Consider the following 26695-nt stretch of genomic DNA (forward strand, 5'->3'; position numbering starts at 1 on the left):
TCTCTGTTTAGGTTTAGAAACAAAAAAATACATGTGATTGGGTTCAGAAAGCATCCAGGTTTGGCTTTAATTACCTGTTTTTGATGCATAGGGATAGAGATGGTCCGGCTTCCTGTGAAACATAGTTGGGTTTGGTTGTCACAAACCCTGCCGGAGATATCTCCAGGTGTCCTTAAAAACATCCAGTTGTGTGACTTGAACTAGACGTGCATTTGTCAGCCTAGTTGACTTTTTTCCCTGTGATTTCATTTTGGGAATTTTTTGGTTACTTTTACAGATATTTAACAAATTTGGTCAAGTTAAGTTTTGGTAAGCTTGCCATGCTTTCAAATGGACAGTCACCCAGACAGCGTTTATGCAGTATGTGTATCCATAGCAGTGCATGCTTAGTGTTGATGTTAAACTCGTTCATTTTGCTCACATACCAAAATATTTCACATGCGGACATTGACCTGATTAAGCTTGCTCAAAGTGACCATGGGTCATTGCCCCAGAGTCCAGGTAATTAGTATTTTGACATTTAAGTTGTGTTATTTTTTCATCAGTCTGTAGTCAACCAAATCTGTCCTCATTTTCCAGCTCATGACAAAGATGAAAAACTCCCTTGGGGTGTCTTTCTTTGTAACCACTGTTTCCTGCAGTTTCCCACAATATTTTTGATCATGCTTCCATGTTCAAAAAGGTCTTGCTGGTTTGAATCACTGGAGTACAGTGTCTTGTTTAGATTTGTTTGATTAATGTGCCATTGGCAATCTTTTTCTATATACAATCTAAGACAACTGGCAACAGTCTAAAAACACTTTACAGGATGACAGAAGTAGACAGACAAACCAGTAAAAACACCACAGGCCTTACCGATCTACACCTCCCACACACAAAGAGGTTAGCAAGAATAATCTATCAAAGAGCATGAGAGCTTGTGTCAAGGATTGTATTATAGTGAGACAGACAATAGCCCAAGGATAAATGTAGAGACATTGTGTGGCCTCAGACAGTCTCGCAGTGTTGAGAAGACAGGGTTGCAGGTCAAGGTAGAGAAATGACATTTGCTCCTGTCTGAAGTATGTCTCTTTTGTGGTGATCTCGGATGAGGGCACGAGTGTGGTCCTAGATGTCTACAGTGAACTACTGGACTGTGAGATGGGACTATATGCCCATCTCAAACACTGAAAAGGTTTCTAAGGAGTTTGCAGAAAGTGCGGGAGAACCTCCCCCCCAAGGTTTCTCTCAGCTGATGGATCTTTTACATGATGTAACAATAACAGCTGCAAAATACCTGTCTTATAGCAAGTGGTCATTGGAATGGCAGGAATCTTTTGATCAACCGAGAGAGAAAGTCCTTTGCCACTGAACGATACTAATTTGTTAGAAGTGAGACTTGTGACAGCAGCTTAGATCTAAGTGCCATTCTCTACAAGCTGCAAGGAGGCAAGAAACACAGCACACAGCACACCAGTAGACTGAGAACAATGAACATTTTAGCAGCCTGAAACTGGAACTCCTTGTTCTCAAGTGGGATTGCCTTTGAAAAAATCCAGGGGGTACCTCAACTGAAATTACAGGCAACACATCCCTTGTGTCACCTTAACTAGGGGCGTTTTTTTAACATAACTAGGTTGCTCAGATAGCTGCATTGGATTTTGATGTGGAGTACTGCACCGGGCAAAGTAACTTAGGGACTGACACTGTATCTGAAAAGATGGCAGATGTGAATTACCATGAGTTTGATAGGTGTATATTCAACTGTAAGTCACAAGGAAAGGAACATTTAGTCAGAGCATGTATCAAGTAGAGTGAGATAGATCTGCATAACCTTAACTCAAGGCAGTGCTGGGATCAGAAGAAAACAGCCTAGTCGTCAGAAAAAAAAATGTTGGCATCCTTAAACATCCTATAACGTACTGATGCGTTCACATTTGTAGATGTCATAGGCTACGAACCACACTGACATTTCTGAAGCACGTGTCATATCCTCTTCATGTTGTTTGTGAACTGACTTTCATATTGGTGGAGTTACGGGCAAGAAAAGTGCCAAGACAACAACCGCCTGTCACGACTGTGTTTCAATATTTGTAAGTGGAATATCACTGAATATTTCTGAGAGTACCTTTTTAGCCATGTTCATGATGACAGATCCAAGTATTTAAAGCCAGATCATGATCTTTTTGTAATCCTAAGCTGTTTTTTATTCTGAAACCTAACCAGACAATGGGCACAATTTTTGGTCACAGCATAAAATTGAAAAAGGAACCAAAAGAAACCTAAAGTTGTAACATACAGAAATGTATATTTTCAGCATATTCGTGGTCTGCAGAAAGATGCAATGCCAACATTTACTGTGGCAACTGGGTTGGGAGATTAATGCCCATCTCTGAGATTGGAGCAAAGCAGGTACCAACAACAAACCGATGGGCACTAATGGAGAAGACAGTGGAGGTTTTAGGTCCCTTTGAAGAGCTGACAAGAGTTGTGAGTGCAGAAACTGCAGCTACAGCTGATGTGTCCCCTGCCTTAACAGTCCTGAAATGCATCCTTTCTTGATAGCAGACCACTGACCAGGGAATCAAGATGATGAAAAGCCCTGTCTTGGAGGCAGTGGATAGAAACATCTGCCAGGTCGAGACTGATCTACTCAACTCAATTTCGACTTTGGTGGATCCCAGATACGAAGACAGGCAAGTCAAGTAAATAATGAACATTTTGAATGCCAAGATAAGCCTGTTTTCCTTTATTATGAATCAAATGTAAGTGAGATAGCTCTGTTAATGGTCAGATACTTAACATCACTGATCTGCTTTCAGATATTTCACATATGTCAGACAACCTAAGACCTGCCTGAGTATGCTCTTATTCAAGAGATGGCAAAGATCGAGGTAAGGAGGGCCGCCAGTTGTGTGTCAGAGGAGGCAGAGCCTGTGGAAAAGGCTCCAGGTCAAAACAGCCTAGGCAGTGTCTCTCACAAGAACTTGGAGGAGAGTGAGATAGAGACAGGTATGTGAGCACCCCATCAGCACTTGTTCAGGTGCAGACTTAGCCCATCCCAAGGTCAGACGATCTACTACATTACTCCAAATATATCCAGTTGCCATGCAACTTCCCCGCACTGGCTGCTGTTGTGCCCAAGTTTCTCGGTGCACCCTGCACAGTTGTGGACAGTGAGAGACTCTTTAGCGTGGTCTCAAACATCACTGATGTCTGCTAACGGGGTCAAGATGCTGGTTTTCCTTAACAAGAACCTTCCCTTCATTTTGAGAGTAAGAGGATAGATAACTGATGGCACTGAGAAAGATCTCATGTGCTGCTCCAATAGCACTTAAGAAATTGCCTTCTTTGATAACAGGAGTGGTTCAATATTGTATTTTGTTATTTATGTTTTATTGTTATCCTGCCTCAGAAACCATTTTAAGGTCAAGCTTCTTTTTCACATTTGAGTGGAAGTGATTTATTGAATTTGATTTATTGAATTCATTTTTTTTGGTGAATATTCAGGTTAAGCTGTTAACACTGCTTTAAAGTGGAATCAAGGTTTCTGTTCAGGTATATTTGTATTACTATAATGCTGTGGAATTTAGATTTTTGTGCATGTGCTTTGAGGCAATCCCTTCACACTCTCCTGACAGCTGGCTGAACTGGTCAAGTGTTGGATGCTCTTAACCTTCTCTGTCATCTTTAAACGTCAGTATGGCCCATCACATTGCACAGCAGTTGAATGTTGTTCAACATGTAATAAGCCACAATCAAATTGCATGATTGCTTGGTTGTCTCACAGCAGAAATCAGCAGTTTTAAAAGAATTACAACCCCAAATCACCGACACGCACACCGGTCTATGTTGTCACATGACATTCATGTTTGGTGAAATATGGTAGGAAATGTGCGGCAGAAATGTACAAATCAAGGATGTGCTAGATGACCGATGTTCTCTGCAATTATTACAAATGGCTAGAGGTCTGCAGGTGATGATCCTCTCTGCTTCTCTTATCTGACATAATCCAGGCAGTGACAACATTTGTTACCACTGTTTAATTGGGAAAGTAATGGAGTATTATATAAAAGAAATGTCTTAAAGACAAGGCTGTCTACTGAGGAGTCAAGTCAGCACCTCCACCCTTGACACTTGCCACGTAGAAATAAGATCCAAGATGATTTGGGTCCTTTTATTCACAGAGTAGTTGAGTTTCTGGACAACACACACACACAGCAGAGCCAATCAAATGTGGCCTGGCTAACAAGGTCCACAGAGCTAATCTGAAGTCTTCTGTCATTCCTGTCCCTGATCCCAGAGGAACAACAGGAACTCCCTTAAATTAACAGCAGTTTCTTCTTGGAGCTCGGAGAATTTACATCCCCAAGTCTAGGCCAAAAGGGAAGGAGGAACAAGAGCCGGGCTCTGATCATGATTCACAGCCGAAGCTCTTGATGTGGTCTGAGTTTGAATGTGAAGTCCTGATGTACTTCATGCTCCGATGGCGGCCTCACGACCAAACACATTAGCGGATTTGTCAGCTTGTTGTTGTTGTAGATGAAATGACCACAAAATGATGATGACATGGGGTGACCTTTCTCATCACTACTGACGCACTGTCTCAGATGAGCGCTGTGTTCCTCAATAAAGGCTGCGAATGAACGAAAGTATGAACTAAGTCGGTTTAATTACCGTCAGAGCTTCCGCTGTCTGTTTTCTGAGTCCTCACCCCACGCGCAAATCTTCTTTATGAATATGCACAAAAGAGTTGATTGATGTTTTTGGACAATACGCAGATTTCATAGGGCAATTATCATTTTGTTTCCGAGTTCTGTTTCATCTGCATCATCAATGACGAAGGTACTATTATCACCTTGATGATGCTGCAAAGGTTGTTTGATGAGAAGTATTGTCTCCTCACCAGTCATTGTTTTGTCAAAACTGTGTTTTCTCTCGTCTAAATAGCCTAAAAAATGAATGCGCCTCAACACAATCACAAGACACAAAACAATTCTTATGGTATTCATTAATGTGCAGAGAGCATAATAATGCACATGTAAATATAGAGAGTGCGGGGAATAATAAAGTGGGCGGTTGTATCGTCAGCTGTGATTATTGATCGTGGGGTGGAAGTTGAAAGATCATTAACACGTTGTCATTAGCTCAGACGCAAATTAATATTTTCGCTTTTTGCTCGCACGAGAAGTCATGCGCAGCTCACATTAGATATTGTCTGATGTCTGTTGGCAATTCACTATCTTAATAGTGTGTGTTCGTGTGTGTTTACAGAGCCAACAGTAATTAGGTTTTAATGTCGATGTATCAATTTACCACCGTAACAGACTTTGGCAAATAAAAAGTTATGCTGCTATATGCTAAACTGCTTTGACCTCTCTGGTGATGTGAACTGATCTATAAATGTAACAGCTTAAACAACCTATGAATATTTTAAATATTGGAGCATGTAGAGTCATGGAATGAGGCATATGGTTAAATTATGCATCCTTGAGTAGTGAGCTCATTAGCCCCCGGGAGGTCCCTCTAAATAGACCACAGGCCTCATCTAGGCCTCCCTTTAGAGACAATGCGGAGAAAATAGCTTTGGAAGGCGCGATAAAGGTTCAGAACCTGACAAAAGCAACCTGATAATGGCACAATAGTCGCATAATGAAATCAAATTAGAGGCCTCCATCTCATATTGTGCTGTCCATTTCTAACTGCAGGCTAAGCATCCATCTGTAAGTGATTCATAACAGCTTTTTATGAGTCATCCCCCCAAAGATTGTGTGCAATAAAGACTGCTGAGGAGAATAAAAGTGTTTGATCACGCATCCGTCCGGTGGGATGACAGTCTAATCCAATAACAGCTCCTTAAGGAGGTCACGCTGAAAACTTCAGGCTAGTCGCAGGCAACACAGAAAAATTATGGATGGTTATTTCCCTTATTCACCATTACAGTTATGACTACTGTTAGCAGGAGGCAGATATGTCATTCCATAACTGGTAAGAAATTTCATCTCCCGACACACAGCGTGACCCGCCTTTGGGGGGCTGCTGACACGAACAATCTGTATGATGTAATAAGCAGCAAGAATCCTCAAGTCTACCCCGATAAATACTCATTCATAGTAGGCTATTGTATAACCACGGTCCCACCGCTTCCTGTAGGTGCTGCCAGGAAAGGCTGCACGTTACTTCCTAACTGAAAGAGACGCGCACTCAGTAGAGGTGTGGAGTCCCTCTGGGAGCCCTATTACTCGTAACAATGCCACAATCCCTGTGTCTCACCACTCAGAGGGCAGACGCCTGGCGTGATATACACCTTCACATTAGCCCCTGACAAGAAAGGGTTGTTTTTGATGAAGTGCAGTTCTTTGGTGACAGCCTCCTCTCTCATGAAGAATATTTACACAGCCACAAGTGGAGGGCTGTAAATAAATTGCCTTGTGGTGAACCACAAAGTCGCCAGACCTTTTTCCTGCAGGGAAGGCAGAGATCAGGGAGATGACAATCTTTCTCCTCTCCGTCCTACAGCTACTGTAGCCATGGATCAATTACATTCACTGGCCTGAATAAAATACATCACAGTTTAGCATATTTATGGCTTCTTGTCCCCAGCTTGAGTCTGGACTGCTATAAAAACAACAACCTCATGCTGTGTGGCCAACTCTTTTTGAATAGAAGTTACTCTGGCTGCTTAGAAACTTTATTCAGAAGGCCAGAAATCCAGCTGAATATTTTGTTAAAAGTCACTGTGGATTTTTCAAGTCATTAAATACTGGTGCAAAGTTGCCATGCTGGCAAGGGCTTGTTGCCTTTTCAGAGAAATCATATCAGGTCTTCACCAAGCAGTATTTTAACAAACAAAACAATGTCAGCAAAGGTCCACTTGCTTGTTCCAGGGATTACAGGAAGTCCTAAAAGTGCCCAGACTTGTGGACGATTTTAACATCTAAAGTTCCATAGCAACAGTCTGCTTTTTGCACATTAGGGCTGAATAATAAGGTAGAAAAATTCAAGAAGTTTGGTTGAGGTTGCTGAAAGTGATGCCTTCTGTGTCAGAGTTGAGCTGATGTTGTATTGAAATGTGATGGTTTAAGAAAGTACTATTTTATTTATTTATTTTTTTCTAATTCTCAAGACAAGTATGGTGGATAAACTAGAGGCACACCCAGCTCTCATGCAGGAGACCCCCCTCCTGTCACACATCTGCAAATTATTTCACATTTTAATGTATCCACCTATGAAGGTGCCCCGTGGAGATGTGTTCTTGTAAACAAACCACGTTCCTGTTCACAGTCAGTGTTACTCATCAAAACAGTGTGTGTGTGTGTGTGTGTGTGTGTGTGTGTGTATCTATCCTTGAGGTCTGACAAAAGTGCTGATGCATTTCTTCGCTCATAAAACATTTATAAAGCATAATGTTTGATAATTTTGAATACTGCGTTTACTTGTTTGCATTTGTTGGAGCATTGCTGTAATTCTTGGCTACTCGATGCCATCTTTAAATCAGTGAAAGAATGTCAAATTATTTGAATGTGAAGCTCGAAACCTGTGCACAGGTGTTATTTCCACTCAGGACACTGGGGACACGTCCCCACCACTTTTTGAAATGGCTGCTTTTGTCCCCATCACTTCTTTCAATTGTAAAATTGCTTAGACCAATTACCATCTCCAGTTGAAATTTGCTGCTGCTGGTGCCTGGTTGAAAGTATGACAAATAACAAATATACTTCATCCTGAATCTAACATGTCGAGTACACTATAAAAAGCCTGCAACATGTGAAGATAGACTTTTGTTGACTGTTTAGCTATAGCTTAACAGGCTGGTCACACCGGCTGCTTGTGTCGTGTCACACACGTCCAAGCGAGTGACAATAGCTGCCCTGTCTGTTTACATGGTGGTTGTCTTTGACAATAACGAATAAATGTGATGACGCTATTTTTCTTTTAAACCAGTTGAAAAAGCAAGATAGAGCGTGGGAGGGTGCGGACAGCAAAACTGCAGAACTGTAGTGAAACGCTGGTATAATGTTGATAGGACTATCTACGGGTTGTTTTCCAGTCTGTTTTTGCTGAGAACTGCGCTAGCCGTGGTAAAAATGGGAAAGAGTTGAGATGAAGCTGCAGTTGACACTAGCGACAGTGTGGCCGCTCTAACCTGGTAACATGGACGCCAAATGAAAAGCAGACGTCTTATTTGCAAGATTTTTCTTCACATAATAAGAAAGTGACTTACATTAGAGTGCTGCTTGCTAATGTCATTTCCAGTCACTCCTTCCTTTTTGCTCTAGGACATCATGCAAAATTTAGTTAGCTGCCATACTTTCACTATAATTATATTCCCAGTGGCACTCCAAATGTACAGTGACATGGGAATTATTTTGAGTTTTTAATTGTGTGAAATGTATGAAGTTATTGGTTCACGGCTGGTTGAACCTGACTCATGAACTCTTGAGAAGTCTTTAGTTTCTCTAACTTTATAAATGTATGCACGGTGTCTGTTACTTGTGCAGTCAACTTTGCGTTTTGACTTTGGTTTCGTTGTCTCTGTAGTGACTGTCGCTGAGCCCTTCTACTGCACCGTCATGCAGGATTTTCCCTGTTTAAACTTCTACTTCTACTGATCTCATACGTTCCTTTCATTACATTGCCTAAAATCAAGTGTTGAAGACAGAATTCAATACAAAGTGACGTCCTTGCACCTGTGTGGTTGCACACATGCAACATGGCAAACGGAACAATGATCCACTTGTTAAAACACTGCTTCATAGCAGAACCGGTGATGAGAAACCCTGTGGCGTACCTTTAAATAACCGTTTTCACTTTGCACTAGTATCACTGAGCCACATTGCTGTTCGAGCTGTATCTTCATGTAGGAATGTATGGACGTATGTTTGGATGCATAGATGTAGAGGATGATGTCGCTACTACTACCAACCAAGCCATTGCAGTGCGCTCAACGGACGATGTGAAGGAAGTAGATAAATCAGATTCCAATCTTTTCACAGATACTGTTGGACTCGAGGGATTCTTGACATGTTGTAACTTTTTATCTCACAGATTTATGCACCATTTCATCTTTGAGATGAACACAAAAATTAAAATAATTACAGGTTTTTATGGACAACCAAAAAAAAAATCTTCTTTATGACCTCACATCTTTCACACTGCCAGAATTTTTCAATTCTGATGGGAACCCAGTGCAATTAATATTGTATGACAGCAATTTGAATTCACCCGCTGCCATGGAATTCCAATAAAATGAGCATCATATTGCTCAAACTCTGAGGATTAAAAAAAAACAGGTGCTTGAGGCGCCCTGAGTGCATTACATCGGATCGCCACATTGAGAATGTCTGTGCCAGTTACACATTTTGAAAGCTCCTGGCTCAGCGTGATAAAATATGCATTAGGTGCACGATACATTATACACTGTGTATCCTCAGCCAGGTGTCACGCTGTTGGAGTTTACTAAAAAAAAAACCTTCTCCTTTCTCGTTTGTACTTTCTCTCATTCTGTGCTTTTCAGTGAGATCAGGTTTGTTTTTTTGTTTTTTTTGTGATTATGCAATTGGATTTCATACTTCACAGATAAAGGAAATTAAAAATGGTCTCCCTGATTGTTCAAAACAGTCATCGACACTGTAATTCTGACAACCAGACGTTCACAAAGATAGTCACAGTCACGCAAAAATAAGCACGCTCTGAAACACACCCATCATCCCCGACTTTTGATTTACGGATTGATAAAATATGTCAACAAGGCCGTGTGGGATATGCGTGTGTGTGTGTGTGTGTGTGTGTGTGTGTGTGTGTGTGTGTGTGTGTGTGTGTGTGGATTTACCATCATCATTATCGCATTCTAACTCTTAATTAATCAGACAGCCTATTTTCCTGCCAGACGTCTTTTTTTTATTTATTTATTTTATTTGCTAGATTGCTGTAGGCCCTCTGTATCAGCACAATAATGTTAATAGACTACATTATCTCACATATAAATCTTTTAAATAAAACAGGGGCCTCAGTGCTGTTTCGAATGAGCACACTGTGCTATAAACAACTTACTACTTCTGTCCCCCCACCCCAAAAAATGATTTTTTTTCTGTGAAAATGCCCGAACACAACACTGCACTCAAGCTGAAGGAATCTTTTTTTTTTTTTTCCTTCCATTTTTTGGAAGTTCAGATAAGAACAGCCAGATAAGAAGAAAAATTTACTTCAGGCTGGTTGAGTCGAGGATGTGATGAGACGCATACTGTGTCTGTTTTGGAGCTTGTGCTCACCACAAAACAGTGGTCCCCATTTGACTTGACAGAAGTGTGGAAGTTTCACCCTCGAGCAGCATTTTCATGGCAGGTGGTATTTTGTGATATCAAGAAGAAAATATGTATTTCTTAGGGGAGCAGTAAGGGTATTGAGTTTTAATGTGTACGCTTATAAATTGAGTGGAATAATTGCAGGCACCTGACATTAATGGTGATTCACTTCGCTTTGTCACCCGCAGCTGTTTTGCTTTTTTCTTCACCTCTCTTTCAGTGGTGCAGTGAGCCGCCACCCCCCCTTCTGAATGTCAGGGCTGGAGCTGACAGGGGCGTTTAGAGTTGTCACCCCGAAAGTACCATCTTGAATGAAACACTCTCGCCTGCCTTAAAAGTGTCCGCCATTGTGCTGCGGCTTATTAGCAGACACCGATGCTGTCTCGTGTGAAGCAGATCTTCCAAACACACGTTTTGCACTCGTTAAACATTAAGTTACTTATTGGGGGAGAAAGTAATGTGCTGACAATCACACACTGTTTACTTCAATCAAGCAGGTTCACTTGTGCTACTGTGCACATTGTAATTAAACTCTGCCTGGACTCACTGTAGAGTAGATTAGGGCATCTGTTCATTTCATTTCCTTTCAGGAGGCACTCAGGGTGCAGGAAGTCACTGTGAAATATCTACATGTTGAGGAATACTGACTAATACAGTGCATATAATCTTAAGCTTGCAATATGTCAGATGTTAGAGAGGGGTAATTGACATTGCCATTCAGTTTCCTTTTTTTTTAACCAGCAGGATACTGATTGATGATGCCTCGGTTTAAAGCTGCTACAAGGAACTTTCATTTTGTGTTGATTCTGGCACCTCCTGTGGACAAAAGTGATACTTGCATCGCCGCATCCCGTGAAAAAGATCTTGATCTTACAATTTAAAAAAAACAAAAAAAACCAAAAACTAAAGAACTTTTATCATTATGTGTGATTGTTGCCGATGTAATGGAGAGATCATATGAAGCCGGAGCACACACCAAATTGACTTATTCTTATGAGGTGTAAAAGAACATGACATGGGAACAGGGAGCAGATTATTTCTGATTTTTAATCCATATTCATTTTACGAAACACAAACACAAATGATTGATTTCATTTTTGATCTATTTTTTTACATGTTTCCTTTCAGGAACTCAAAATTCATAGTGCAGTGGGAAGGTACTGTCAGATAGGATGAATTCTGTCTTATTTATCACATATACTGATATTACAGTTATACAATTCGGTCATATTTGACATCAGATAAATCTATTATATTGATATGTATGGACTCATACACCAAGGTGCTCATGGTATTGTATATTACACAAAGGCCTTGTCTAGTCTTTAATGTTCACCAGTTACTGTATCTCATGTTTCTTTGTGTCTCGGTTATATACAAACAAATTCTCTAACTTAAAGTGCTAATTATTCAGCGGCGATGTGTGTTTAGCATTGACGAAACATCAGACAAACAACTGTACATCTGCTGAATGTGTAACTCGACAAAAAGGAGAAGCCTAATTGAGGAACATCACCACAATTATTCTATACATCTATTCATAAGACACCAGATAAACACATAACGGTAATCAAGTGCTCTCTGTGTGGAGAATGCGGTGCGGATGATGGGGACCACATGGTGAGTTTGTCTTCATCTGGCCCAGCAGGGGTGCCACTGGTCATCCTTCCCATTCTCTGAACCTCTTGTCAGAGCACCACTTATCTATTCACCCAGAACAGTAGCTGGCTTCCGCCTGGGTTCATCCTCTCCGTCCCCTCGCGTTGCTCCTCGGCATTCCTTTGTGAAGACGAGGGCAGGCTAATACCTGTGCTATTTTGCAATGCACAGGAGCATCTTATCTCATACAGGCAAAAATCCCTGGCTGAGGAAGGGAGCGACGAGGCCAGTCTTGTTGGGAAGGGGCTGATGCTGTAGTAACCAGTGGCAGGGAAGGCAGCCTTATCTCAGGGTGAGCAGCCATGGCACCCCTCCCTATCCGTCTAAACTCCACACAAGCCTCTCAGATTAACAACACCCTTTTTCTCCCTCCACCACTCATGCCCCTTATCCACCTCCCTAGTTCCCCAGCGCCCTTGAACAGACATCATTACAGTGATTATTACTGTTTAGCAGGCCGATGTATACGGAACAAAGCATCGGCCTGTTCAGGAGTTGCTTTGTTCTGGTTTTTTTTTGTGTGTGTGTCTGTTGGTTCATGGCTTTGTCATGAAGGTAACATGGAGGCCTCTCAAGTGTGTGTGTGTGTGTGTTTTAACAGGCCCTCTGGAAAGAGTGCTTCCGTGGACAATGAGCAGGAAGTGGGATCATCTGCAAACACCCTTGATTTAGTGCAGCTTACTGTTTTACCTTTATCCCCTGCGTGTGAGTCACTGCTCTCCTGAAGCCTCACGCTCTGTGGTTTATCTTGTACTCCTCCGTGGATTGTCCCAGCATAACACACACACGCGCTACCAAATATTCACCAGTTTTTAATTGTTTTTAATTTGTTATGTTCATTTTCATCTGCTTTGTTGGTCTGTAAAGACTTTTTACAATGACCCCCAGGGTTAAAAGCACCTTACAAAAACATTTGGATGGCCTTGAATTGATTTGATATGCTTACGGCGCCCACAACACTGTATGCACAGTGGAAACAAATCCATTTTTCATTTTTTAGAAATCTGATTTGGGTTTTCATTACTCAGTTATTCTCCACCGAAACTTAACCTAAGGGCCGTCCTTCGTCAGAATGCGCGCTGCTCTCCTGGCAGCGAGTAACATTGGATTTCCCCTGTCCCAAATATTCAAATATGCAATTATGTATTTATTGCTGAGGAGTGAAATGTAATGCCAAAGGTTAAGGATTTATGTAGTGTGTCTACATGCCTTCTCTGCAACAAACTTTGTAATCCAGGAAAGCCAGACTCTTTTTGTTTTCTCTTTCTGGCTCGCGGAACACATTTTGAACTCGGGTTGGGGCATCTGTTGATGTGCGAAGACAAACAGGCATCTTAATTAAATTCAAAGTGGTTTATGCGAAGGCATTATTCAACTCATACCATCTGAGAAATTAAGTTGGAATGCATTTGAAAACTTGAAGTCAAATATACTGGAAGGGGGGAGGAAAATCGTTTAATTAAATCCCTATAGTTGTCATTAGCATGCGCGCTTCTGGAGCCCTGGTCACAGATTACATGTGATGTGCTAAAAAGCTGACGAGCATTTTTATTCAAAAGTTATTAACTTTTTAAGCACCCAATTACGTCTGCTGGATCGCAAGCACACAACTTATAATCTTCTAAGGCAACTTTGGCTTAGGATCATTGTCCCTCTGAAGTATGGCCAATTAAGCCGTGTTGGGGCTGACGGAGGAAACACAGAGCGTGTAATGTCAATATGATGCTATTTTTTTCCCCTCCGAAGGTTAGAGCGCAACTGCTCATACGGGAATATATACCTTCCCTCAGCTTATACACAATTAACATGCACAGCAAAGTGGAAGAACGTGGCGGCACGATCGCACAATTAGCCAAACTGATTATTCAGCTCTCTTCTCTGCTTCTTGTGAGGCGCAGCGTGTGAAAGCAAATAAAAGCTGCGACTGTGGAGGTGATTTACACCCGCTATCAGAGCTTTACCATCCTGACACAGAGGATCGAATAAAAGGAAAAGCCAGATTCACCTAAAAAAACTAAACAAAACGAGAGTTTGTTTTTGACTTACCTTCGCAGAACTCCACATAGGACTCACATCTGTCCCTGTACTTATCTTTTTGCTATCACTTTATTTACTGACTCCTTTCAGAGCTTTTGTATTTTTCTCTCCTTCACCTGAGCTCTTTAAAAAACATAGAAACCTTTTCGGTGTTTCTAAGAGGAATGTGTTGACTTATGACAAAAGACTGCTGTTTGAAAAGTCTGATTTGGGGTTTTTCATACCCTGACTGAGCACCGACATGCTTTACAAAGCTTTCAAAGACAACCAAGAAGGAAGTAATTCTCAGAGAAGGTACAACATTGTTTTCCACCACCTATGAACGAAAATAAGCTTTCAATTTCAGGGACGCCATGCTGCAAACTGTTGCTTACATAAAAGCAGCGCACAGTGTGTGTTCACACATGCAGGGTTGCGTTTGTTTGCATGAGAGAAGTGTTCGTGGAAGCGCTGTGCATGCATGACGTGATCACCCGCCACAGCATTTCTACAGAGGTCAGTCACAGTGTTTGTCAACTCATTTGGATGCTGTGAGCCAGGTAGGAGAGGGAGCTCATGGCGTGAAATTGTCATCGCGGTGACTGCAGAGGACTTGAGGGACGTGGGTCAGTTGTCAACCCACTGACAGGGTAGTCCAAAACCTTGACTGCCTCCCAGGGCGTACGTCTCAGTGCGCACACACTCCTCTGCCAGGAGACAGTGTAGCACAGCCGACCTAAGCTGTTGTGGCTTATGTTGGGATCTATCCAGCCGCCTGTTGTGACATCTCTCTCAACTTTCTAACCCGGTCGCAGTCTCTTCCCTGTAAGTCTAAAGCCCTGACAGTGATATCACTTTAGGTTTGATAAAGGGTGCACTGCAGCTGGCTGGATGGACGAACACATGAGGATAGACAGCCTGTGCCGAGGTGCACCTCAGACAGGTCAAAGTGTTTTTTTACTTATCCGCTTTGACGACCAAATAGATGGTCTAGAGAATGTTAACAATGAAAAATGTAGTTAAACGCACAACAAGGAACCTTTAACTGGTTATAAGACAGTCTCGGTTTAATACTGAAACCTCTATATGACACACACAAGCAAACTGAACCATCAGGGAGATCTGTTAATTCCATGTTATTATTATATTCATTCTTAGTGGCTGTCATCTGATCAGATTCCAACTTTGCCTTTTGCATGAGTCATAAAAACTGACAGTTTTTTTACAGTAGAGTCAACTTTCTTTAACTTGCTTCCAAAACAAATGGAGATGCTCACCAGATCAAGATCTTAACAGTAGCGATAAGGCTCAGTCCTCAATATGCCCACACATATTGTGAACAATTTAAAGGCACACTCCCCAGACTTTGAGGACTAATTCACTAATGCGAGATTAGCTTTTTCACTAGCTAGAGCAGGGAAAAGTATGCTAGCTAGCTAACTTTCTGACAGTTTAGCATAGCGCTGCAAGACAGTAACTATTCATAACATTATCTTATCTCACAATCGACAGTGAAATAGCCAACATAACACTCAAACTACATTTCATGTTTCCTCTTTTTAGTGAATAAAAAGACAGTGTTTGGCATTGAATGAACTACCCGGGCAGTCGTGTCTGCTGGGTTACAGCAACAACACGTGGACAAACTACAAACTAGAGTACACAATAACACTGACACAATTAGTGTTAATTTTTCAAAACAACATTATGTAGAAATTGACTCATTACGCCATAACAATGTGATGTAACTTGTATCTTGAAGTAAACATGTACGTAACGCTGTGATCCGACCCTCTCACTGAAGTTACAGCAAAGAAACAAGTGACAGGGGGGCGGAGTGGCTGAGACAGAGACGCCATTCACTGTATTACAAGACACGGGTGGGTTCGGGGGGAATTTGGGGCTGAGCTGAATATTTGGGCAGATGTGTACCCACTCTATGAGAATAACGTCTCTGCTTTCCAGTGGAAAAAAAAAAACAAAAAACACGTTGTCTGTACGAGCACAGCCATACTAAATATATCTGAGTTTATTGTAGCTACAGAAGAGTGGTCACAACTTTTGTTCCAACCTACTTTCCTCATCCCCCTCCGGCTTGCACTTTTGCGTTGATTTGAAATAACACAGAGCTTGCTCGGTTAAAAGATCCTGGACCAAAAAGACACTTAAATCCCCCCAACACGCTACAGTTGCAACCAGGCCTGACAGCAAATCTTCGACTTAAAGCTGACGTGAAAGTGAATAGCTCTCACCCGAGCCCCTGGTTTGACAAAACTATATTTGCTTTTAATCTTCTTATTGAGTTCAATGCTGGCCTTTTAAAAACCAATTGAAAAAATGTAAATCACATACAAATGAGGAGTAATTCTGATTTCCTCAGTCTGCTTGTCCCTCAGTGACCATATCCAATTTTCCGAGTTATATTATCAAGCCTGGTGAAGTGGTCAGCGCACTAAAAGGAGCTAATATCTGCCAGACCAGCTGCTCTGCCAGGGCACGGAGAAAGCTTGAATCATACTCTGCTCTGTTACCCCATTTAAATGGACAGACTGAAGCTAATTTTAAATAAAGTCTAATTACGGACATGCTTTTGAAACGAGGAGAAACATAAGCTGGAGCGACCATCTAGTAGCAATTATTCTGCGGCATAATGTGTCTTGGAAAATGGAGTGAATCAGACTGCAATGCATTAATCTTTCTTTTGACTTCCTACGCTCTGCAGGAAGTCAAAGTTCATGGGTCATATAATCATTTTCCTCCTTTTGAAATTTTTATCTTGTACGTTGTGTGACTGTGAAACAATGATTTCAAAGTATGTGCATGTCTTCCATCATAAAGCACTGTCAAAGAATAAACCAACCTCCTGCCAAGTACCCCCAAAATTAAATATTGAACCACTGAAATGGGAATAATTCAAATGTATATGATTTATATAATATATTCTGCTCAGTGAATGAGAGCGGCGCACGGATGACTGATTGGGCTTTTATCTCCACCAGTTCCCTACTGATTATACTCAGTGTGGAAGTAAGGAATCCAAAGGAGAGTGGTAACAATAGATGAGAAAGTGTGCAGGATGGCTTCCAGCAGCAGCAGCACACAAAAATAGTGCATGTTCGATTATATGTTGCCGTTTTATTGGAAGTTTTTCAGAAAAAATCTTGTTTATTCAAATGTCCCGACCTTCCACCCAGCAGTTGTTACTCTCAGGCATGTCAGTCCTTCAGCCCATTGAAGCAGGATGCGTGGGTGGTATTGTTATCCTCTGCTCTCACACAGGAAAATCCATGCACCTCAAAGGCTATTTGAATGTTACAGGCGAGGAAGGAAAAGCTGTGCTGCCAAAAGCATTGACCACTGCGAACCGTGAGATATAGGTTTTTCAGTTACGTCTCAAAATATGACGCAGTCCATTGTAGGAACATGTTTGCACTGACAAATGTCCGCTTGGACAGTTTGGTGTGACGAGTATCAGCTTAAGAAACGGCACGTCCTTTTGCTCCCGGTGCCAGCTCTGCAGTCTACGTCTGTATTATCTCAGTTCTTAATTAAAATACACGACTCAAAACTAGTTAGGGATTTTTGGGATTTGGGTGCATATATGCGTGTGCATGCATATGCAATAGAAGTCAAATGAAATTTGTCACCACAAAACACAGAATACAAATTCAGATATGTCACAGAATAAACAATCAAGTGAAACACTAAAATAGCCCAAACTAATTTTGAGTATTGTATTTAGGTTTTCACAGTTCACTTTTATTATATTGTTTAAAGGAGCTGCATGTAATGTTCAACATTTAACCAACAACAGGATGTTAATAAATGGTGGTTTTGATGTTACAATGTCTATATTTTCTGTTGCAGAGAGATCTACTATCTTGCTTCAGGGTGGCCAATTCTTTCTTATCGCACCGGTGAGTACATCGTGTTTTTTTTTATCCTTTAGATAGATTGATGACTGTTAGCAATGCTAGCTAACTACACTAACACACAGCTGCTCTAACATTACATCCTTATTGCAGGACTCTATGCTGACATTTTTCCCAACAAGCGCATGTGCTCCTAAAGTAAAACATCTGGGAGCACAAAGAGATATATGGCACAAAAAATATTTATATATCGATTTATCGAACACTTCACACTTAAATAGGCAGCACATGATCAAAAATGTTAAAAACAAATGGTAAACCATTACCAATGTTTACAAAGCGAACTGCAAAAACTGAAGTATGAAGAACTAAGTTGGGGGTGAAATTATAGACAAAGCTGTAGATAGACATAACTTTTTGTGACGTTAGCTAGCAACACACACTGATGTTAAACCACAGTGGCTTGTTTTTACACTTGGTGCTGGAAGAGCTGCCAGAAATTTCAAGTGAAAGCGAATAGTTAAGCTCTGACTATGCTGGGTAAAGGATTGAAATTGCAAAACAAAGACTTGAGTGGTTCTATACAAAAATGAACAAACATGTATTCACAATATAGGGTTATTCTGTGCACACTCATTGGAAATACAGCAATCTTGCCAGTTCACATCATGGATTTGAAAAAAACAAAACAAAACAAAACAAAACGTAGCCAAACCTTAACATTTTTCAACACAAAACATATGTGGATTATAATCCATGCATTGAACTGAGAGAGCCAATGCTAGTTGGTATGGAATGAGCCTATATATAAAGCAAACTGTGAAAAGTGAAGTATTTTAATTGAGTTATGGATGAAAAAGTACCAAGATAACTGTAGATTTGGCACCGGAAGCAAAAGGTTGTGCAGTTTGTAAAGTGGATATTTACGTCACAGAACATTGTTGAAGTGGATAAAAGTAGAGGTGGGATAGGGGAAAGGTGATTTTTACAACACATTCAACATCATTTTTCTCTGAATAGGTTTGATCTGGTAAATCTTCAAGTAGAAAATAAAAGCATTGACTTGACTGCAGTATAGTTTCCTGCTAGGCTGCAAATGTCCTGCCAGTCATGCCATGCTGTGCATTGAAAGCCCACATAATGGTCGTCTTTAATTATATGTGATTTTGGTGCATAACTGCTTGTTCCTCCCTTTCGGGGCTTTTGAAATGCTTCCCACTGTGGTGACGGCCAAGTCGGAGCTGCATGTATTGACGCAAAAAAAATAAACTGTGACCTCTGTCAAAAGGGAAAGGTCAGAGTCCCAAATGCTCCTTCCCAAAGGGGTCCTGTCAGCTGCTATCACAAACAGCATTAACCCAGCTTGGTGGCACTCCTGTGGAAATCCCACCAGCAATTTTCACCATCTAAATGAACTGTCATTCTCTTGTCATAGTTAACTCTAACTGATTCTCAGCCACTAATCTCCTTAGCAGATATCCCCAAAAGGACACATAGAGATAAAAAAAAAGAAAAGAAAAAAAATAGAGCGAAATCTCGCGGAATGATTTCATAACAAATTCACATTAAGGTCATTTGACAGTCATTGTAGTTCATCTCTGAGGGGTTAAGGCTCTCGACAGTAATGTTATTCATCATTCTGCGCAGTGTTTAATGGACATGTTGACATAATCTGCATTAACCAAGGATTTTAAAATGCACGGAGCACTTAAGTGCCGGACAGTGATGGCCATATTCCTCCAGTATTCAACTGTCATTCAACTTTAATGCGCTGGTCTACTCCGCTGTGTTCCTCCTTACTAACTTGCTTAACAGTTTAAAATGTCCAATTACACAGTTGGATGACCATTATGACTACATAAGCGAGCAACATGACTGAGCCATTGAAATTGGTTTTGCTGTGTGAAATAATCTGAAATCCGAATGGTGTTATGCAAATGGTGATAAATATTAAGACAAAGAGCGCAACGCCGATTTGTGTGTAGCTCCACCACATTCAAGCTCTTGCTATAAACATGATGTATGAACTGTAAAACATGTGAGATGAAATCCCTCTGAGCAACATTTAGACTGCAGCTGGAAACAAAAACTTTCTCCCCCCACCCCACCCCACCCCACCCCCGCCGTTCGGCTGTCACAATCATTCAAGTTCTTTGTCAAGCTCGTTTTCATCGCCACGTCTTGTCAGGAGTCTATTCATCACAGTCCACATCTGTGCCATGTGAGATTGATGCATGTGTTTGATGGCAGCCAACTGCAAAAATACCTGCATCAAAAGTGAGGGAGCTCTTCTTCAGATCGCCTTCGCTTTTCGTCTCATCTGTGTTTTGCTTGCACAAGCAGTCTCTCCCTTCCTCGCATGCCTGCATCAGTCATATCAGAGCAGCCTCTCCCTGGTGATGGCTCTGTAAATGATATCCTTTCACGTAAGGTAAACAACTTTCCCCACCCATCGCCAACTGTATAATTTCATTTTTTTTTTTGTTTTGTTTGCATCGCTGCCATCGACTGCCTTCTAAGTTCTGTTCGGCGTCACGTTGTATGTTCTTGCAGCATGATCATCAGCATCCAGGGTGTTAAGCTGAAACAAAAGCAGCTGAGAACACGAAAAAAAACACAAGCGTACAAACATTTAAATGAGTGTCTTCCAGCCTCATTTTGCCAATGCAAAATAGTTGCTTAGAAACATAATTTACGAGAGATAAGGCTGCCGCCTCCCGCTATGTGTTCCAGCATTCCATTTTGACTCCATTTGAAGCGGTTCATTCCAGGCAAGTTCTTTGAAGCTCAAATGTGCTTTATTCTGCGCAAGGTGAAAAAAGGTCATTCTGTACCAGGTTCGCCTAGCACCTGCAAAGCACAAATAAATATGTTGAAAGCTCAAATCTTAAACTCCATCCTACACAGATATCTGCAGATGGTAACGCCTGGTGCAAGTGCTGATAAGAGGCTGTTAACAGTCGCAGTAAGTAAGGCTTTTTACCGCTCCACGGAACAAAAAAGATCTTAAAAACATCTCCGGTGGTGTGTTTGGGGTGTTGATCAATACCCATGACACAATGATTGCTCCGCTGGTTTCAAAACACACTTTTTCAACCTGGTGCTCACCGGCATGTTTTATAAAAATGAAAATGACCATCTGACATCCTTGTTTTTATTTCTGCTATAATTAGCGCACTTGCTTCATCTCAATTGCAAAAACATTTTCTTTGTTTATGTCAGTAAGAAGTTAGTGGTGCTGTAGTGCTGTCAGGGGTGTCACTTTCCTCCTGTCACTGATAGAGGCTGCTGGTCTTTGACCACTTATTGCCCTAATTAATCAAACCTTAATTGCAGCGTGTCATATCACTCCACTTGTAATGCTTTACATGAACCTCCCACCGAGGACAGGACAGACAGCTGGATTTATTTCTGCCATGTTTGTGTCTCGCTTGCAGCTTGTTTTCAGCCGGCGTGACACCGCTCACCTATCCTCGCATCGATGACATTGTAGCGCAGACATTTTTTTCCGTGTCCTATTAGTGAGTGATACAAGTGTTCTTCAATTAAGGGTCTCATTAATGGCATTTGATAAGTCTCCCTGTCCCTGGGGGATATCAAGAAAACTCACTAATATCCCAAGCTAGGATATAAACCCAGGGTTGTCTGGGTAGAGGGCGAAATGAGGCAGCACAGATGTGACGCGCTGCGTACTGTGGTGGTGATTAGTCCCTACGGTGCAGGATTTAATAGTGTGGATACAGACTTTGTGCGGGCAGGGTCCGCTCACCCTCCTTGACCTTCTCCTGCAGAGGCGCTTGACTAAAACAAATGATGAGCATCTGCTTTGGAGTCAGCGTAGGTAAGGAGAAAAACACAAACTTGTCAGGCATCCCGGATCAGCGACATGTTTCACCCCGGCACAAATTACTCAGCAGACCCCTCAGCACCTGTTCTGATCCGATAGATTGTAAAAGAAACTCACCACAAAAATACTGACCTTGGTTGGATAATTCCCTGGTTACCATTGAAATTTATGGGGGCACAAAAAAGTAGGGCTAGGCCAAATGCATACCATATTTATCTCTCTCGCTGTTTACACTTCTATTTATACTAAGTCTCTTGTTTTCACTAAATGAATCAACAAACCTTCACCTAGATGTGAGTACAGTAGCTTGACCTCCTTGATATTTCTGTTATTATTCCTCATAATCCCAGGTGTGCATGCAATTTCTTTGTTTGCTCTTGCATTAGGCAGTGCTGCACTACAGTATATATTTTCACAGCAAGAAGCTAAAAACATAATTTAGCCATAATCAGACTGAAGGTTGGGGCTTTGCACATTTTAGGAGCTGAGAATTCATCCTGAAACATGTGGTAGATGAGGTAGTGCTCACTGGATTTATTCACCACGGAGAGCTGCTGATTCTTCAACCATCACAGGCCACGGTGAGAAATTGCTGGTGAATATTTCTGAGTGCTAGAAATAGAAATGAGATTTCCCACCTATTAGTCAACAGTCATATAATCTTTCCCGAGAAAATGGATGGCTGCCAGTTTCATCAGCAAACACCTGCTGATTTTCTGAATACATCCAAAATTGTATTTACGAAAATTGTCCATCTCGAAAAAACTTAATACATTGTGTCTCATCAACTGCAATCAACGAAGTGAAAGATTTTCCATGATTCTAAATCACAGAGGAAACTTATGAAAGAAGTGTATCAGACCTTGTGGGTGCCATCCTCCTACGACACTTAAAGCGCAGCCATAAAACGTGGAAACAAGCTCCACAGAGGAAACTGTAGCCCAAAGCTTTTCCACTTAAAACATCAGCCACATTTAGATTTAACAAGATGAAAAGTCTTCAGCTAATAGAGACCTCGCTGTTCATTACATCTGATTATGAAAATGCTGTCTGCCGTAAACAACGTAACAGATCTTTTTTTTTTTTTTTTTCCTACGGTCTTGCCATTGTTAGAAAAGAATCTTTCTTTTGTTGTCCCGAGACATAATGAACAATTACATATCTTGTGTGCAAATGGACATTTTTGTGTAAAAGGCAGCTTGATAATGAACTGAATTTGTCACCTGATTATCCAAGAGAATGAATTAGATTCATCCTCTAGGATCCAGGAATATCTACAGCACACGTCTCTGCAGTCCAGCAATTAACCAAAGACGATTGTCAAGTTGTCAATTAGGCAGCTGTAGCTGTGGGTGGTGCGAGAGAAAACTAATGCTGATTTCAACACTGAGAGGATTAATCCACCGGGGAGCATGACTGCATTTACAGAATGTAATGGGAATCTGCACAATATGAGATTTCTCACACTTGCATAAGAATGAGACATCAGCTGGTCAAAAACATATTTCTTAAGGTGGTGTGGGCCGTGTGGGGTTTTCTAATTTCTATTCAATGTGTGCTTGAGAAACAACATGATTGTATGAAGGATATTACTTCATGGGCTCAGGAACACTTTGGTACGCAGTTGTAGTCAAACACAGTTTGTAAATGTTTGCATTCTGTTTTTAAATAACAATTTACACTCTGTTGGATTTGTAATTAAGGCACGATACCGCCTAATTATGTGATATAAATCAGTTGAGGAGTTTAAGTGAAAGGTGTTATTCATGTCACAACACTGCTATTGATGGAATCTTCCGCCGCCTCTATTGGTTGCCAGATTGTGTGCTAGCTAGGTTGCTAACGATAGCTGACGTCGGTAATGCTCGCTACCAAACGTTAACGTTGCTGGCGATAGCTAGCTAACCATAGGGCAGTGCAGTATGCTGTGCAAACACAGTGGAACAGAGCCATTCGTACTTATCTCTTCCCCACAAACTGGCTACTACCGAGACTGTCGATCGCTGACAAAACCCAGATACCACATGATTCCAACGGCAATATGCTATTGACTGACAAACCGTGTCGGAGGGTTCAACCATCTGCCAGGATTCTTCCAAAGACATAAACAAAACAATCATTTTAAAAGAAAAGAAATGCCTTTATTCTGCACCTTTCTACAAGCTCCTGTAGATGTGCTTGCTTTTGTTTTCTTATATGGCTCTGCGAAAGGCATTTTACACATTTGAATTGAGTGTGTTTAGAAGATGATTACTTTGTATTGAAGAAAGGAATACAGGAAGGGAAGGACGGAAGAAAAGAAGCAAAGAAGCCTCCCCTTGCAAACCCCTTTTGTTCTGAGCAGAGAAGTATTTTCAAATAAGAAATGGCACTATCATTTTAGAAGTGCTTTGTTTTTGAACATTACACAGTTTTACATAACAAAACGCCCAAATAGCTTCATTCCGACAGACAATCACATTATTCTGAGCTTCTAGCTCGCACTGCGTCCGCCATGATGCATTTGCTTTGTGCTGTTTGAAGAAAGTTGAGATGCAAATATGAATATAATATGCATCATCACAAAACACCTGCTTCGTAAAATCACCTTTGGTAATGCATTTTGTGGCTTAGTTCAAGCCTATATTCGGAAAGAACTCGTGGACAGAGACTTAAAGCAATAGATAATGAGGATTAGACATATGTAATTATAATTGTAATGCTACAGTGAGTGAGCATATTCATGAATATCTAAATGCCTCCACAAAGCAGCTATTCTGTCGGGGCACTGGTACAGAGGAGCTATTGTCTGATTCATGTGACCTGTTTTAAGCTGCTGGAAAAGACGTTGGATGGTGTGACACAAACACGAGCTTAGATGTAGCAGGTGTTGCTTGTGGTATGGAAATACAATCAGAACCGACACCGGAGAGAGACAGAGAAAAAGAGGCGATGAGAGTTTCTCCGATCTGTGATGGCTGTTTTAAATCCTGTACCACAAGTTCAGTGATTAACCGGAGTCATTCAAAGCCTGAAGGCTAAGCAATCGGCCATTTAGACAAGTAGGTCAAACGCATGTTAACTAAAGTCACACAGAGAACTGCTTAGTGCAAAAAAAAAGTCTGCCAGGCTTTATTGGTTTAATTAGTTGTTCTTAATGCTATTGACCTGTTCTCTAATGTTACTCTGTAGCTATTTAACGTCAAACAATGTGCTAAAAAAAAGCAACAGGACGGCAGAGACACAGCCAGGGCAATGAATTGAACCGCGCCTGAATAAGCGGAGCTGTAATTAGCGCTTTGTTGATAATTTCCCAATCATCAATCTAACATTTGCATCTAATTACACTTGAAGTTGCCGGTCGTCCAACTTCCTCTTGTGTTAGACTCCGTGAAATGTAATAACAAACGTTTATAGATCTCCATGACCTTCAGGGAAGGAGCAGTTGTTTCATTCCAGATTCACTAACGGGCGACAAAAGCAGGAGCAATTGTCAGGGAAAATGAAGTTATCCTACGTGAAGTTATCCATAAGTCGAAACCAGTATTCAGATTCTCAGCTCACCCGAGATCCTCTCGTTTCTGCACAGCTCAACTTGACTCTATACCGTTTCCATCCACTGCAGCCCATGCATTTAAATAGGATGTTTAACTCAACTGCAGCAGCATTTTGGCATATATGGTGGTCACTTGTACAGTTCTGGAGAGTCAACCTCACATTTTTAGCCCCGGGATATCACATTTTAATTTATTTATGCCTGATCCCAAGTGCTCATCATGTGTCAGTGAAATTTTGTGTATCTCCTATACGGTAGGAAAAAAAAAAAAAAGACCAAAAGTTGCATTCTGGGAGAGAATGTGCTGTATTAGCAGTTTAAGTACTGTAAATTGGCACAGTGTTTAATTCTGTGCCATCCGATTCCATGTCTGCATTTTGTCGTCCACTGTTTTCTAATTGCTTTAATGAGTGGCAAAAAAAAGCACTAAGCACTAAGATGAAGCACTAAGCCACAAAATTAATGCGGAACAGAATACACGGATATTGTTAGTGACAAATTACCTCACATTTGTTGTTGTGTGCTGTAAAACCGCCTCAGGGTTTAAGGTCATGCTCTTCAGTCGTCTGGTAGAAAAAGCCTGGATATAGTTTGACAGCTGTAGCGGAAAAAATAAATAAATAAATAAAAAAACTCCCAGGCGCTGCAGAGAGCCATGACTGAGCAGAGGAAATTACTTTTTTACTAATACCCAGCCTGGACAAAGGCAGACAGAACACAGTTTGATTTGGGTACACATCTGGGATCTCAGGTTGGGTGGATTCGGCCTTGTGAGTAAAAACACCTGCAACATTAACCACAAGCTAGATGCTTCATGTATCAATCTATCTATCTGAAGGCAGGAAGGAAGGCAGCCAGTGGACAGAGAAGTATTTACTGCAATACAGAAGGAGCGTTTTCCTTCTGAAATCAGACAGACATAATATCTGAAGGACCTGATGAAAGCGAAAGTTTGGAGATTGTGTACAGTGGTGCACAATGGAAGGCCCTCGATATGATTGAGCAAAGCAGAGGGCTTGAAGTGCAGAGAAGGGTCAGCGGTGACTTGATCACAAGGAGTTTGATTTCATTTACAGAAATTCAGCTGTGAGATCATGGGGGACGCTTCAGTTGTCTGTGTGGAGGGTAAATTGTGGCATCTGTGGTTTTGGAGAGACCTCTGGGCTTATGGCATTTTGTTGCAATGAAAGAAGGACCTGACGTTTTTCTTTTCTCTTTTTCCTCCGTTTTCACTAAGAGGATATTCGTTTTTTTAAAGAATTTCATTTGACACCAGCAGACTGTCCTTTTCAACTTCTGCTCTGCTTGTCTGCATTTTCTCTTTATTTCTCTGGAGTTGGGACTTAGGCGAGGCATTGGTTTGACAAGCCTGACTTTTGCAGGCGGTATCGAATCAAGTACAACTTTTTTGGTATTGCTGAATTTATTTAGTGAGTCATCTGTCGACACATTTGGCTTTAAGTCATGGCTTTGGGCAGATGCA

General features: G+C 41.2%; 1 protein-coding gene across 4 annotated transcripts in view; it reads left to right on the plus strand.

The window, feature by feature from the left end:
- The window catches only part of igsf21a (immunoglobin superfamily, member 21a), a 333921-nt gene that overhangs the window by 31304 nt on the left and 275922 nt on the right, over window positions 1-26695 (plus strand). For 3 of the 4 annotated variants that reach the window (XM_037101112.1, XM_037101114.1, XM_037101115.1), the window contains 3 exons: window positions 2545-2675; window positions 2802-2873; window positions 17826-17875. In XM_037101112.1, the coding sequence (XP_036957007.1) occupies window positions 2545-2675; window positions 2802-2873; window positions 17826-17875 (253 nt within the window). The remainder of the gene's footprint in view (window positions 1-2544; window positions 2676-2801; window positions 2874-17825; window positions 17876-26695) is intronic. The other variant, XM_037101113.1, reaches the window with a different exon arrangement.

The sequence above is a fragment of the Acanthopagrus latus genome, chromosome 6, assembly GCF_904848185.1.
Source record: "Acanthopagrus latus isolate v.2019 chromosome 6, fAcaLat1.1, whole genome shotgun sequence".
Taxonomy (NCBI): domain Eukaryota; kingdom Metazoa; phylum Chordata; class Actinopteri; order Spariformes; family Sparidae; genus Acanthopagrus; species Acanthopagrus latus.